General features: G+C 42.0%; 1 protein-coding gene across 4 annotated transcripts in view; it reads right to left on the bottom strand.

The window, feature by feature from the left end:
* Nucleotides 1–14,344, bottom strand: part of MYO1E (myosin IE) — a 451,378-nt gene that overhangs the window by 177,799 nt on the left and 259,235 nt on the right. For all 4 annotated transcript variants that reach the window (XM_069222075.1, XM_069222077.1, XM_069222074.1 and 1 more), the window contains exon 13: nt 9,543–9,629. In XM_069222075.1, coding sequence (XP_069078176.1) covers nt 9,543–9,629 — 87 coding nt within the window. The remainder of the gene's footprint in view (nt 1–9,542; nt 9,630–14,344) is intronic.

Here is a 14,344-nt window from a genome sequence, read left to right as displayed (position 1 = left end):
AGTCACTGAGCATGCAATGTAGGTCTCAGATCAGGAATCCAGTGTTTAATACTTCATTACAAGGGCAGCAGGCCAATCTGATTTAATCTTCCCTTCTCTGTTTGATCCAGTTCAGGCATACTGAGAATTGCCTGCTTCACTGCTCTAAATCTCAAGCTGGCTTGGCAGATTTAATTAAAAAAATACCACCGACCAGCAGAGGCCACAAATCTTGAACCTGACTTGGAGCACAGCAGTAAGCTTTGTAAGACAAGAGCTTTGTTTACGAAAGAAGACCTTTCGAGGGCTACATAGAGATGTTGTCCTTAAATGAGCTACTTTCTGTCCTGTCACCAGAACAGGGTGACTCTTGTGCACTGTCACAGATTTGAGACTAATGTCTCGGCTGGACGTCCTGTGACGGAAAGCAGCCCTTCAGCCGAGAGTGGGAGGACTTGTCAGCCAAATTTGGGATAGCTCTGTGGTAGCCCCCCTTTGAAATAAGCGGCTGCTGCAATTAAATGTGTGAGCAATGAGGCAGCGTAATCCTAAAGCCATCTCGGGCTTCTTTAATCCATTACAGCAACTCCCTGCCCCTTCAGCTCACTCTTGCAGCTTTCTCCCTTTGTGACGCTTTTCTGTCTTTCTCTTCCTCTGTCTTTCCCATATGTGTCTTTTGCTTGCAGCAATTGCCTGATGCAGAAAAATAAGTGCCAGCCCCCAGAAATAAGTGCTGGAGCCCCGCACCGGAAACCACAGGCTCAAATTAAACACTGAGGAAGGAGAGGCTATTGTACAGCACCGAACCGCCTGCCTGAAACAAATACACTGCACTGTCTCTGTGAGTGGAATATAGCACATATTTGGTGAGATATATACATATTTTCGTCAAACGCACCCTGACATTTAATTCAATTACATGGAAAGAAGGAAAGGACGACAGATGCTGTGACGTCATAAGCAAATCTTTAACTCATGAAGACATAATTGGCATACTTTGAAAGCACAACATTTCAAAAACGATAAACAAAATGAAAAATAGCCGGTCTTCTACCAGAAAGCTAGGAATCAATGCACGCGCGTAGCTAAAAACACAAAGTATTTTCCGTACAGCTGCCTATCAAAGAGGTTCCTTTTACCTTCTACCAAACCTATTCCAGGGCAACAGCAATGAAGACCGTTCTTCTTCATGTGCCTTTCTCTGCTTACACAAACACTCACAACTGGCTAAGCAAATCCATTTTTAGGTTGAGCGCGCAAGCGCTCTGGCCTGCTGTAATCTATCTGTGAGCTTTTAACTACGCCCACCGTACGTCCATAACTTTCACTCGTTCATGGGCTTGCCTTTCAAAAATCCTTTGTTATCATTGGTAAATGTTTAAATTTGTCCTTCCTTTGGGCAGTTTTGTTACCGCCTTGGCCATCAACCCTGTTACGTTGATAACTGCAGGTTTGCTGATACGTTTGCCTGCCAAAGAACGTATTTTTTCCTTTTGTGTCTCTCCTTCGTGCTCATACTCATGGCAGCCGTGGCGCTTTTAATCGGCTTGCTTATGCCAACAGCCTTACTTTTCATTTTCAATTTAGGTGGCAAGAAAAGTCCAGTTAGGAATTTACAGTGCTAGTAGCTCTAACTCGAGCAAACGCAAGACCCGTTACATTGCAAATGCTTCTTTTCTTAGCCTGTTGGCTGAGCACTTTAGTGCCTCGCTGGGGCACCAGATGAGCCAAACCACATAGTGGAACATGTATATATCAGTGCTTAATTTGAGTTGTGGTTGCCGGTGCAGGGCATCAGCACTTAATTTTGAGGGCCAGCACTTTGTTTTTTGCATCAGGCATTTACTGCGGGCAAAAGACACATATGGGAAAGGTGGAGGAAGAGACAAACGAAAAAGCGTCACAAAGGGAGAAAGTAGAAAGCTGCAAGAGTGAGCTGAAGTGGGTAAGGAGTGGCTGTAAATGGATTAAAGAGGCCCGAGATGGCTTGCACGTTTAAATGCAGCAGCTGCGTGTTTCAAAAGAGAGCTTTGGGCACCACCACATTTTTATTTACAAATTCAGCACTGGTATATACATTTTGGAGTGCTCAGACTGACTTGTAATTCTTCATTGATTGTGTAGGTGGACACTTCAGAAGGTGCTGATCTGAGTTCAGGAGGAAGCGTCACTATCCTGCATAAAAGACTAATGCAGAGACCAGCCCATGTTCAGGCAGTGCTGACAGCCGTGCACTATCTTACAGCAGACAAGAGGTGGATGATGGGAGCAGGAATCAGGTATTATATAGGTTGAGATGAAGTTAAGGCTGCTCCAAATGTTAATCGTTGGATTGATGCCACTCGCCAGTAAATCTAGAGTAGTGAGCATGATACTGTGTGAAGAGTTAGAATGAAATAATGAGAAAAGCAGTTCGTTAAATTAAAAATTCTATTTTGCAAATAAGCTGACACTACCCATTTCTAATGTAATTAAACTTTGAATCATTTGGTTCGAATTTTCATTTAGTTTGTTTTTGTGTAGTTTCCCTAACTTCAATCCTAGCCCTAACCCTATCCCAAACCTTAAACCTCACCCACACCCTGTCTCTCACCTCAGCTTTCAGTTACAGCTTTAGTAACAGCAACATAACTCCCACCCTCGTCATAACTCTCACCGTAACCCTAACTTTCACCTGACAAGACAGGAAATTCATCGAGGGACCCAGCCAGAGTCGAGCAGGGGTCCAGCTTGGCTATAAGGGCCAGATCAAGGGCCAAGCCCACCAAAAATCATCATGTGAAACACTGTTATTTTCTTTCATTCTCCCCTAATATCGTTATCTGCCTCGGTTGTCTTTTTCTCACTTTTTCTGTCTCACGCTCTGTTTCTCCTCTGTTTCTCTTTCTCTCTAACCTGGATCCATTTTCTATCTCTCTTTGCTCCCTCGACGTTTCCCTCCTCTAACCCCAATCTTTATCTCTCCCTTCTCTCGCTGTCTTTTGTTTTTTCGCTCCTCTACTTCCCTGTTTACCTTTTTCCACCCTTTCTTTCTCCTTTTGTCTTCCCAGTTCTCGTTTCCTCCCTCCTTCCAAAAAACTCGGTCAAAAGCCGCCTCGCCCCCAGTATTAGTTGCACCCGGTGTTGGTTCCTGGTGTTTAGCAGTTCGCTGTCTCTGCTCCTGCACTGGTATTCCCTCCAGCCCCTTCCTTCCAGGTCGCTGCTCTCTGTGAGTTCAGGGACCTGCGATGAGCGTCAGCAGCCCGCACCCGCCGCCACTCCCACCTGCGTGAAGATGCTGAGACTGGAGTGTACCACAAAAGGAAGAGCCCACCCCTGCAGGGGGGCCACTGGCTCTCTCACATCTCACAGACATTCTTAGGCCTTTGGCCGAAATCCAACCTCCTGCACCCCCTACTGCGCCACAGGGTCGCCCACACACACACGCCGCTCGTCATCCGTGCTCTGTGCCCCGCAGCTCAGTGGGAATGTCTCGAGCCATCGTACTCTGCTTGCAGAGACGCTGAGGTCCTTCTGTCAGCTCTCCCCTGCAGCCCTCCCATGCACACCATTGTATCATTCTCCAAGGCTCTCTGGGTGCAGAAGAATAACCAAGCGCAGAACAGCCACACCTGAGCCATCTAGGGAGGCTTACAGAACGATGTGCTTGTTTATGGGAGGGATACAGAGGAGACAAGAAGCCATCACCTTGGGCAGAACCAGGGCTGGACATCGGCCTCAAGCCTTGGGTGGGCCTGCCCACTTCCAGTCACTGATAGTTTTCGCCAACAAAGCAATGTCGAGGTTTGAGGGACAGAGTCCAAACAGAAAATTGTCTATTTTTTAAGGACATTTAAAATGTGCCTCTTTTATATGCTTCTTACACCTGGACGGGGGAACTGCTTTGCCCCTTTAAATCAGGCGAATCACATGCCTTTTAGGAAAAACCTTTACTGGTTAATTCTTTCCTGTGTATAGTTTACTCAGCTCTTTTTTGCTTTATTTATATTGCCTGGGGGTACCCAGGCGGTCCTTACTCGTGTGTTCTTTTGTTAATTTTCTCTCAGTGCCATGAATAACTCATTGCCCGATGGCCAGGTGCTTTAGAAGTGTCGGCACGGGAACCCCCTACATTCTTACACCTCAAATAACACCTCAGTAACACCCCCACCGATGGATGGGTCAGTGAAATTGTTAAACCTCAATATCATAGGGCAATGTTTCTCAGGACAAGGCAGTGGCATAACATTAGTCCCTGCAGCCCCTGCGGTGCACTCGAGCTTCAGGGGGCCCTCTTGGCACAGCCGGCACTGTGCACAGGCAGCTTCTGACTGGGTCAGGCTCCATGTACTTTGCAGGGGGGTCCCATTCAAGTTTTGATACCCTACTGTGACAAGGCACCACACAACGTATCAAAAATACAGTAAATTAAGTAAGAGCAGACTCAATAAGCGGGTTCTAGGGCAGAATTAGAACATTTACACAGATTTATTACAAAACTTCAAGAGTACAATTGTGTACAGCAGATGCATAAGTCACTACCATAAATGCTCAGTCCCAAATGAAAAGCAATTCAGATAGAAATCGGGCAGCATCCCTTTAGCATCAGAGGTCTCAATAGAATTCTGGCTCACCCCTAAGTTTGTGTGTTTATTTAAGAAAGCTTCTCGCCGACTAACAGCGGAAGCTCAAAATCATCATGGTGTGCACGAAACGAATGACAATTTCAGCAAATCAGAGCACTTTTTATTAAACGTCATTTTGCCTTACCATCTAAGCACTATCCCACTACATAAACCTTGATTCAAACTCTCTAAGCTGATGTCATATGGACATGGCAGGACCAATTAGTTACAAAACCACAGTGAACTACTGTGAATGAATACAGTAGTGAGCTAGTGGAAGAGACATTGAGTGACTACAACATGACTGAGCCCATGCAGGAAAGTTTTGCCCGAGAACAACTAGAACATCTTCAATAGAACAAACATGACTTTGCTTGATTGTGTGCAGCAGAATTTATAAACAGTGAACGCACAGGGTGAGCCAACCATTTTAAAAGAAGACGGCGCTGAAGCCTGGGGCCTAGTTAGCATGTGCTAGGAAAAGGCACCTTAACATATCATTGCGAAATCATTTAAAAAACAATAGCATCAGATCAGTGTGAACATTTCAATACAAGTGTAAGGCCATATTCTGCATGCTGTTAATAATGCACAATTTTATAAATGTACAAACCCCCCACACAAGTAATGCATAGAAACAGAAATAGAGAAGGGGTTAATTTACCCAAGAGGGGCTAATTATACGTTTCCTGTTGTGAGCATGGACCTTGCACTTTGTTTTTAGTCTCAAAGCTCTTGCAAACTGGTTCTGCTGGGCTCTCTGATTACGGTGGTGTTACTAGGCAGTGGTACTATGCCATGGTTACAGGAGGTGGCATAGCTGCAACTCTAAGGACCTTATGTGCTAGTCCCCGTGAGATTTCATGTGAAGCAGCCTGTTAATGAATGGAGGACAAAGTCTCCAGATGACATTTCCTGCTATCCATGTAACACCTAATAGTATTTGAGTTCACCATTTCATGTAGAACACATCTGGATAAAAGCTTTTCAGATGTTAATTAGTTGTAATATAAAAAAAAAAAACTTACATTCACTCTTATGAGAAGTGAAAAATATGTATAGTAAATATCTGTATATTGTACTTAGTATAATATTTTATTTCAATGACAATCAATATGTATAATGAAACAGAAACGAAACCAGGACACTACACCCCCCTCCTTTTGCAACACAAATGATATAATCTCTACCAGACACCTGCTCACCACTCATCTTAGAGAAACACAAGGAGTGCGATAACCAGAGCTTAATTAGAGTCGGTGGTAGCCGGTGGTTGCCGGTGGGGGGCACTGGCACTTAATTTTGGGGTCCGGCACCTATTTTTCTACGTCGGGCATTTACTGTGAGCAAAAGACATGGAAAGACGAAGTTAGAGAAGGATGTAAACGCGTCACAAAGGGAGAAAGCAGAAAGCTGCAAGAGTGAGCTAAAGGGGTTGGGAGTGGCTGTAAATGGATTAAAGAGGCCCGAGATGGCTTTAGTATTACGCCGCCTCAGTATTCTGTGTTCGCGCCTTTAATTGCAGTTTCACAGGAGAGCTTTGGGCATTGGCACGTTTTTATTTACAAATTAAGCACAGGCGATAACCCTAAGCTTATTTCAGAAATCATACTTCTAGGGTAAAGTTCCTACTTGTGCAAACATATACACAAAAGGGTAACTCTCAAATAAAGGGTATCTTATAACCTGGGGTCCAAGTATTTTGCAACTTGCAAAGGTACACAACTACACAAAAGGGCATTAAATTACATTTTCGCCTTAACCCTAACCAAAAGCTAGTAGAGTTTGAGCCGGCAAAAAGCCTTGCAGTTTAGGGCTAAGCATGCATATGGAAATACAAGATGTTCCTATATTTTCAAGTGCAAAAAGGGATGTTTGTGGTTACTTAATAACGAAAACCGTTATGAAACTTATCAACGTTAGCCATGACACCTAAATGTATTCATTTTTAAATAGTTTAGCCCACAGTGTGCACGAAAGGTAAAATATACTTAGGAACTTGTAAAATGGCTGCTGATTGATAATTGAGTTTTAGCTAAATACAATAAACAGAACCGTAAATTTAAAAAATCGGACTATGTCTCTTTTGGTAATACTTGCACCTGGTTAATGATTGTTGAAAATTGTCCATTCATAGAGTTTCTCTGATGCAAAATCTGTTTTTTCTTTGACTATGTGAATGTATTATTTGTAGCTACAAATTCTATGTTCTGTATTAGTTTTAGACAAACGACTCTAGTTCCACTAATACTCCCATATCTACCTCTTCGACAGAATACACAGGATCCTAGAAACCTCAAAAGGTGACCAGTGCTAACACCATTTTTCTAGCTTTCATTGCATATAGATATAATGCACTCCTTTATGCACATACCTCTCAGATTCCCTAATTTAATCTCAGATGGATGAGGCCTGAAGTTTATGAGGTAGAGGACAATCAAGGATGAATCCGGTCAGAGGAAGAGAGAGAGGGAGGCAAATGTTAGAGTCTGCCAGTATTGGCTTTCTTCGAAACATATATATTTCCATACATTGACAGCTGAGCATTTTAATGCAGCATAATGCCAACTGATGTGGTATTTCTTTAGCAAAAAGGCTGAAGGCATTGCAAAAGAACATGTGCAAAACCAATCAAATTGTTTTGGACTCTCAAGAAAATGGCAATTGCAGAGCAATGCTCAGCTTATTCAGGCCCCAAACTCCTCAGTATATCTGGAATATGTGTTTATTCCTAGCGTTGGTCCAATCGAATGTATCCACCTCAACAGCATCTATAATCCTCAAAGAACGGGAACAGGCCGGCAAGTGGATAGAATATAAACGAACAAAAAGGGCATTCATTCTTGATAACGTTCACAACTGAACATTAAATTAAAAAAATTCCGAACCCCATCAGTTCACAGCAAATTTCTATCAAGCGCCACACTTAGCTCAGCAGAAAAGCATTTTTGGCAATGCATGGGCTCATATGACTTCACTTACAACCACAAAAGCATATGTGCACAATAAATATCATGCAGGTCAAGCCATTATTATTGTCATAGGCTTTCAGTGCAGTAGTTGCTGTGCAAGGAGAAACAGCACAGCAACATGGAAACAGAGACTTCTGTTTACTATAAACCTTATTTACTCAACCCACAAGAGGTCATGAACTCCATCACTATGACAAAGAGATCCCTGCCTATCTGGATAGGATCTCTCTGCTCTGAAGGGAGCCACAACCATGTCTGCTCTCTTCCTGGCAGTAATGTTTGCTGAACGGAAGCCATGTTTAAAGTGCCTGCTCGTTATCTATTTTTGTTCAGCGAAAACAAACTCTCAAAGCAGGTTTTTTTTCTGAGCAAAAAGTAAATGGCACCGGTGCACAGGGAGATTTTACCCCGAACATGGGGACCATTAAAAAATGTCTTGCATGACAGACAAGGCAGGGATAATGAGAGTTGATAGTCCTGCTTCCGGTACTGTGATCCAGCTGTCCTGTGGTGGACGGACTACCGGGTCAAGGGTTACGGCTGGCAGAGCCAGTAGAGGTTCCACCAAGGACGGCTCAGAGTTCTGCCTGGCTCAAAATAAGGCAGGGATGCAGTGGGTTTGTTGAGGGGGGGAGAACCCCAGGTTTAAGGAGTTCCTCGACGCTGTCAAACATTAAATACTACCCTGTGTCTTAGGGCATGTGTAATGAAATCTTATGCAGGTATGGCAGCAAACAGCGTTTCATGTACTGGACGTCACACACAGGGGAGGGAACACATCGTTAACCTGCTGAGTGACTTTAGAGTGACACACAGGGAGAGATATAACCAGCACGGATTGGGAAGTTATAACTCCCCCACAATCCTGCTTGAAAGTCAGCATAATATGGCGATCCCTCGCCTGTGTTATGATGTCCAGCACCGTACTATCGAAAACGGCCTTGTATGAGTAATCTGAACTTGTGATATCACTGGTGATGCCCACCTAGTGTATTTTATTCGGTTCCAGAATTTTCACTACCCAAAGGGATAAAGATGAATTTAAAACAATCCGATGAATCCTACCAAGATGGCGTAACTAATAAGTGCCACAATCATATCACTCCTATGTATTTTAGGAAAAAGACAATAAGGTTTTGTTTCCACTGCAGTAAACGAATAAGCTGTTTCTGCAATGTCGTGCATTTCAGTGCAAGACATAAAAGGGTGGGTGGGGGGGGGGGGGGGCAAGAGAGCAAAGGATCGGAGATCTATTCATGCACCCCATCTCAGCAATGCATCACCACTCGAAATCAGGAAACCACTAATGAACATGTGCTTTAGAAAAGTGCGAAGGAGTTTAAGCTTGCTTGGCTGCTCTGTGCTTCTCTGTACATTCACTGACTTTGTTGCAGGTGTTTTTGCACAGTGAAATAAAATAACTTTAATACATCAATACACGCTGAGATCTTCTTCAAGAACTTGACTCTGTACAGTCTGAAAGTCTATAAACTGTTAGAGACATAAAATACCACAGTGTTACGCTTACAGGTGAGTGTGTTCCACTGAAGTTGTGTCTTTTGAGCAAGGGGTGATGAAATAGGACTTGTCAATGGAAGCATCGCAAGGATGCCCTTCGCTAAGAGGGGGGTGAATGCAAGAGACGCCCCTCGGCAGGATCCATGAGCTCAGCATCAGTACCAGTGTCCATGCAGCCACTAGACAGGCACAGGCCCATGATCACAGTGTAAGAGCAAAGACAAAGAGACAGTAGAGATCGCTGTGTTACCGCTGATAGAGACATGGGTTGACAATGTGCCCTGGTGATCCGCATCAATCAGCCACACCTCTGTGTCTAAACAACCTTTCCCACGGAGAACTGACCACACCTTTCATATTGTTTTACTACTCGAGATGTTAGATTAGTTTGTAGGTGAAATGAAATAAACCTGCATTTACTGATAATCACCAAAGCGAAAAGAACAATCCTTTCAGAAGAGTTACTTACAACTTTGTTCTCGATGAGGTCACAGACGATTTTGTTGTTGAAGTAATCAATGGGTGTCCACCTAATCCCTTCCTGGACATACTCTTCCTGTTCATCAGAAAGCGAGACGTTATCATTGTTATCACAACTCATATCAAAAACATGGATGATACAATAACTAAAAGGAAAGCAATGAAAAGAACGAGTGCAAAAGGTCCATTCTCCATCACTATCTGTGAAGTTCCTCTCTGATTCAAGGCACCAAGAAAGCTGATCAATCGAGAAAGTCATACAGTTTCATGTAGTAATAGGAACTTCCTTTTATTTAAGTCTATCACTACCCAATTGATGGTACACCAATTATTGAATTCAGAAGGATAGAAGGCTGTGTTTGGTCATGTAACCAGTGGTTTACACAAGTTTAACTATGGATGTCTCCTACTTTACTTTGACTGCAGATTTACTGAAAGGTTTTGTCTTGCTGGGATCCCAAGGTGTGACTTGCAGGACAGACACACCGCTCACACTCACTCTGCCAGGACTCTGTTTTACAGGACTATTAATGGTTTAAACAAAACAAGTAAAAGACCTCTACTCAGATAGTATTTCATACAAAGGAGCTTCTCTCCACCTAAAACTTGGGCACTATCTATGATTCCTTCCTCTTTTTTGCGTAATGTATGCAGGACTCTAAGCCTGAAAGGGCATTGTTTTGACTTATACTGGTTGCTCCCAGGTGTCTGGGCAAAGTTATAACTTTCAAAGGAGTTCTAATAAGAGCAATCCACATGTGTCAGGGGTTGCTTGTGATCATTCCAGGTTGACTTGGCTGGTATTACACCAACCCAAAGCTGTCATACTGTGCCTGGAATGGTAAAAGGCTTTTGTCATTTTTCAGCGGTGCACGGATGACACTTGCTAATCCTATGCTAAAAAAAATTGGTGTAAAAATGGCTTTGCCACTTTTTTGCTCAGTGTGAATAGCAATGCGCTAATCCCATTCTTAAAATTTTTGCTAGAAAAACAGACATTTGAGCTGAGCAGATTTGGAGTGTTAGTGGTGCTGTAGAGTGTACAAAGGAGCTGCCCTCCACCCTGCTCTTTTTTGCATTTGAATGCTGTAATAAACACATTCCTGGACACAGCTGGGGTCATTCATGTACTCCTTACTGAAGATTATGAAATTGCAGGGGTGGTTAACCCTGCTAACAGCACAGTAACCTGTGAAACCTTCAAATCTCTGCATTCTAAAGCACCTGACACCTGATGCTTTAAGCATGCTCTACCTGATTACATTCAGGTGCTGATACTACTGATTGTGCAGTCATGGCTGTTCAGTGTCCCCATGGCAAAGGTTTCACTTGAAATCACTCCTGACTTTTAACAGACATCACTTGGTATACTGGAACTTGAAATCTTGCTGTTTAACCATTGCCCCACAAACCCCATCAGTAAAGTGCATATGGATAAAAAGCTAGGATTAGCTCTATTACACATAAAAAGAGGACACCTTGCAGCTATGAATTTTGTTGGTAAGTGGAAGGTTTTGTGTCATATTTTCTCCACTATCAAAGGGTTTTACCCATTCTTTGTCCGTGGGCAATTGTGATAGTACATAATGGCCTATATTCTTATCAGCCAGCCATTTCACCAATAAGTGAAATAATAAAAAACTTCCAAAACATCAAATGTGATTTTAATATTCCCAGGTTCTCTATAGGGTATAAAATAATTAGATAAGACCTAAAACATACTTCTAAACCCTGCACCTTTAATCCAAGCACACAAAACTGGAGGAAACAAAAGAAAGAAGTAATAATATTTTAATGACATGCCTAACTAACAAACCTCAAGCAGAATAATCCTAGCCCAGTCTTTCATGCTGCACCCTTATATAGCAAAGTTACACTATGCTGGCATCTTCAGAAAAAAATATATAAGACTATTTCTCTATGTGTTTCCTTTCTTTGAATGCCATTTTAATTTGTGGTTGTGCAGGTGTTTATCAGTGTTTATATGTTTTTTCTGATTAGAAATGTTTCCCTTTTGGTGGGGTTTCATCAGTAATTATATGTGCAAACCTAAAGCAGGACAGCCCACTAAACCTATACTATATGCTACATTAGATTGCAGGAGATTTTTTCACAGTTTATAAGACAATGTTCTGTGGGTCATGTCTGCATTATATGCAACTGCTAATATATGAATAAATACCAAAATACGAATTATGTCCTACAAAGATCATTCTGTGTTTAGTGCTCAAAGTACTTGTTGTGCAGGAGAAAATGCCTTTACAATAATTTAACCCTGGCAAGTTTTACAAATGAAGAAATTACTGAACCACAGGTACTAATTTTAGATGGCAAGCGTATGATGAATAATTTTAAATATTTTGAAATATGTTAAGAGATTTCTGAAAACCACAGTAGGCTGTGCTCTTGTCCACATGCGAGTTGGAGACTTTTCTAAATTATTTAATTCAGTCACTTTCTAAATACCACTGCATGTGCATTCTGGTCATTAATATGTTTATTTTTCAAGAACAACATCCATCTTTTTTTATCCTCTAAAGGAAAAGCTTTGACAAGATTGTGCATTAAACATGGCACCCACTCATCACAATTTCAATACATTCAATGGAGCCTTGACAGCTTCATTGACTTATTTATTAATATTTGTCATGTGCAACACATGCCACGGGTCCGGTTTCTAGGCATATGAACATTGACAACAGAAAACAAAACAAGAATTGATACAAATCAGTTTCTTATGTTAGCAAATTGAAACACTGACAATGGTAAACAATACGAGTATAATATTAGCAGTCTGTTTAAAGGAGGGGTGAATATGAACAGAGAGGTAACCTTATCACAGTCGGAATCTGTTTCAGAGAAGGGAAAACATGTGTAAAAGAGGTAAGCGGGAAGCATGGATGGAGAATGAGAGTAATGTCAGGGCATGCAGACAGAGTACAGAGCTGATTGCAAGGTATTCTTGATTGGTAGACAAACTTTTTTGTGGTAGGTTGGAGGGACCTTGTGGTTATGCAGTTTAGTTCTCCTAGGCGTGAGATTGTAGAAAAAAATGCAGGGGGTCTAGTTAGAGTTATTAGGCTTTCTGAAGTAGCATTGATGGATAATTATTGCCTTCAAAGTAGCAGTTGTTTTAGGAAGTTTTTGAAATATGTGAATTCGCTCAGTGACCTGATTCCTATAAGAAGATTGTTCCAGAGTCTTCCTCTAGACACTTTCAGAGTTTTGCCTTCAAATGTTGTTAATCTCCATTCAGAGATGTCCAGTTTGCACTCTTATGAGAAACGCAGCATCATTGACATTTATTGGAACTTTAAGAGGTTTGATAAGTATCTGGGAGTTTCTGCATTGATGGCTTTCCACATCAGACATGGGAATCTGAGTTGTGTTTTGTGTTCAAATGTTAGCCAAGTTAACAGTGACCTGAAGGAGAAGACATTGTAATTTTTCTTCAGTCGAAGAGGATCCTTAGGGCATAGTTTTGAACATGTTGTAGTTTTGCAAATGTCTTTTTTGGGAGACTTAGATAAGTCTTCATAAGATAACTTTTGTGTTGGATGGTAGGTTACGGCTGAAAAACAGAACAATAGTGCATTAGTCACTTCTTGCTTGGACTACTTGAATAGTCTTTACCTCGGTTTATCTGATATGTAGACTTCAATTAACCCAGAATGCAGACGCGGGACTAATAAGGAGAGTCCCTTGTCACCACCACATTTCTCCTCATCTGAGACATCTGCACTGGCTCCTGGTCGAACAGTGCATCAAATTGAAAGCTATGACACAGGCTTTTAGAGCCTTTTATGCTGAGGCCCAGACTGTCTCTTTATGGCGAAGAGAGGGTACTTAGATCCAACAACAGCCGACTTCTATGGATTCCCAAGTTTCTGCAGTCCTGTTGTGAGGGCTGGTCTTTTTCTGTTTTTACTGCTAAACTTTGGGACAATCTCCCACCCAACCTGTACCGGGTTGAATCTCTGACAACCTGACAATGTTAAAAAAACAACTCAAAACCTTGCTTTATGATGAGGTTTAATTGTTGGTTACTGTTTGCTTGAGCGCCGGGATGCTTCTGTTCGGTGCAGCTGTGCATTTTAGCAAGTATTGTTTCATTCATTCACTTTAGGTTTATCACATAAGTGATTATCTGTTGATTTGATTGCCACTTGAATTTGAGTGTTGAAAGATAGTTGTGCGTCAAACAGGACACCAATGTTGTATATCATGTCTTGGGGAAGGGAGTACAGGTTAGCCAAGTGCAGGACACCAGGAGATATTTGGAAGAGGTGACTTGTCATTATTTAGTATTAAGATTTCTGTCTTATCACTGTTTAGGCAGAGTCCACTGAAGTACATTCAGCCTTTGACAGATAGAAGGTAATGGCATTTGAGGAGCACTTCAAAGTTATAGATGTTGCTTATTACAAGATGTGCATCATCTGCATATAATGGACATCAAATTGATCAGGTGGGCTAGAGGGCTAATGTATTAGTTGAAAAAGAGGGGTGCAGAGGTGATCCTTGAGGGACACCACATACCATGGCAGTTCACTCTAGATATGTAGATTGAGTTTGATTTTGACCATTCCCTTGCTTTTCCGATAAGTTAAACCAGAGTTTCAGGCAGTTTAAGGGCTATGTTGTAATCAACAGTGTCAAACGCAGCCAAAAAGCCAAGTAGGACGAGAGTCACTGGGTGATGTTGGTGTCTTAAGGTTAGTGTTTTTTCTCGGATATCCATCACTATGGTTTCAGTATTTCTTAGTGGGCGGAACCCAAATTGTGTGTCAT

Source organism: Pleurodeles waltl, chromosome 3_1 (assembly GCF_031143425.1).
Source record: "Pleurodeles waltl isolate 20211129_DDA chromosome 3_1, aPleWal1.hap1.20221129, whole genome shotgun sequence".
NCBI classification, from domain to species: domain Eukaryota; kingdom Metazoa; phylum Chordata; class Amphibia; order Caudata; family Salamandridae; genus Pleurodeles; species Pleurodeles waltl.
The sequence above is the reverse complement of the archived record's forward strand: the minus strand, read 5'-3'. Positions and strand labels throughout refer to the sequence as shown.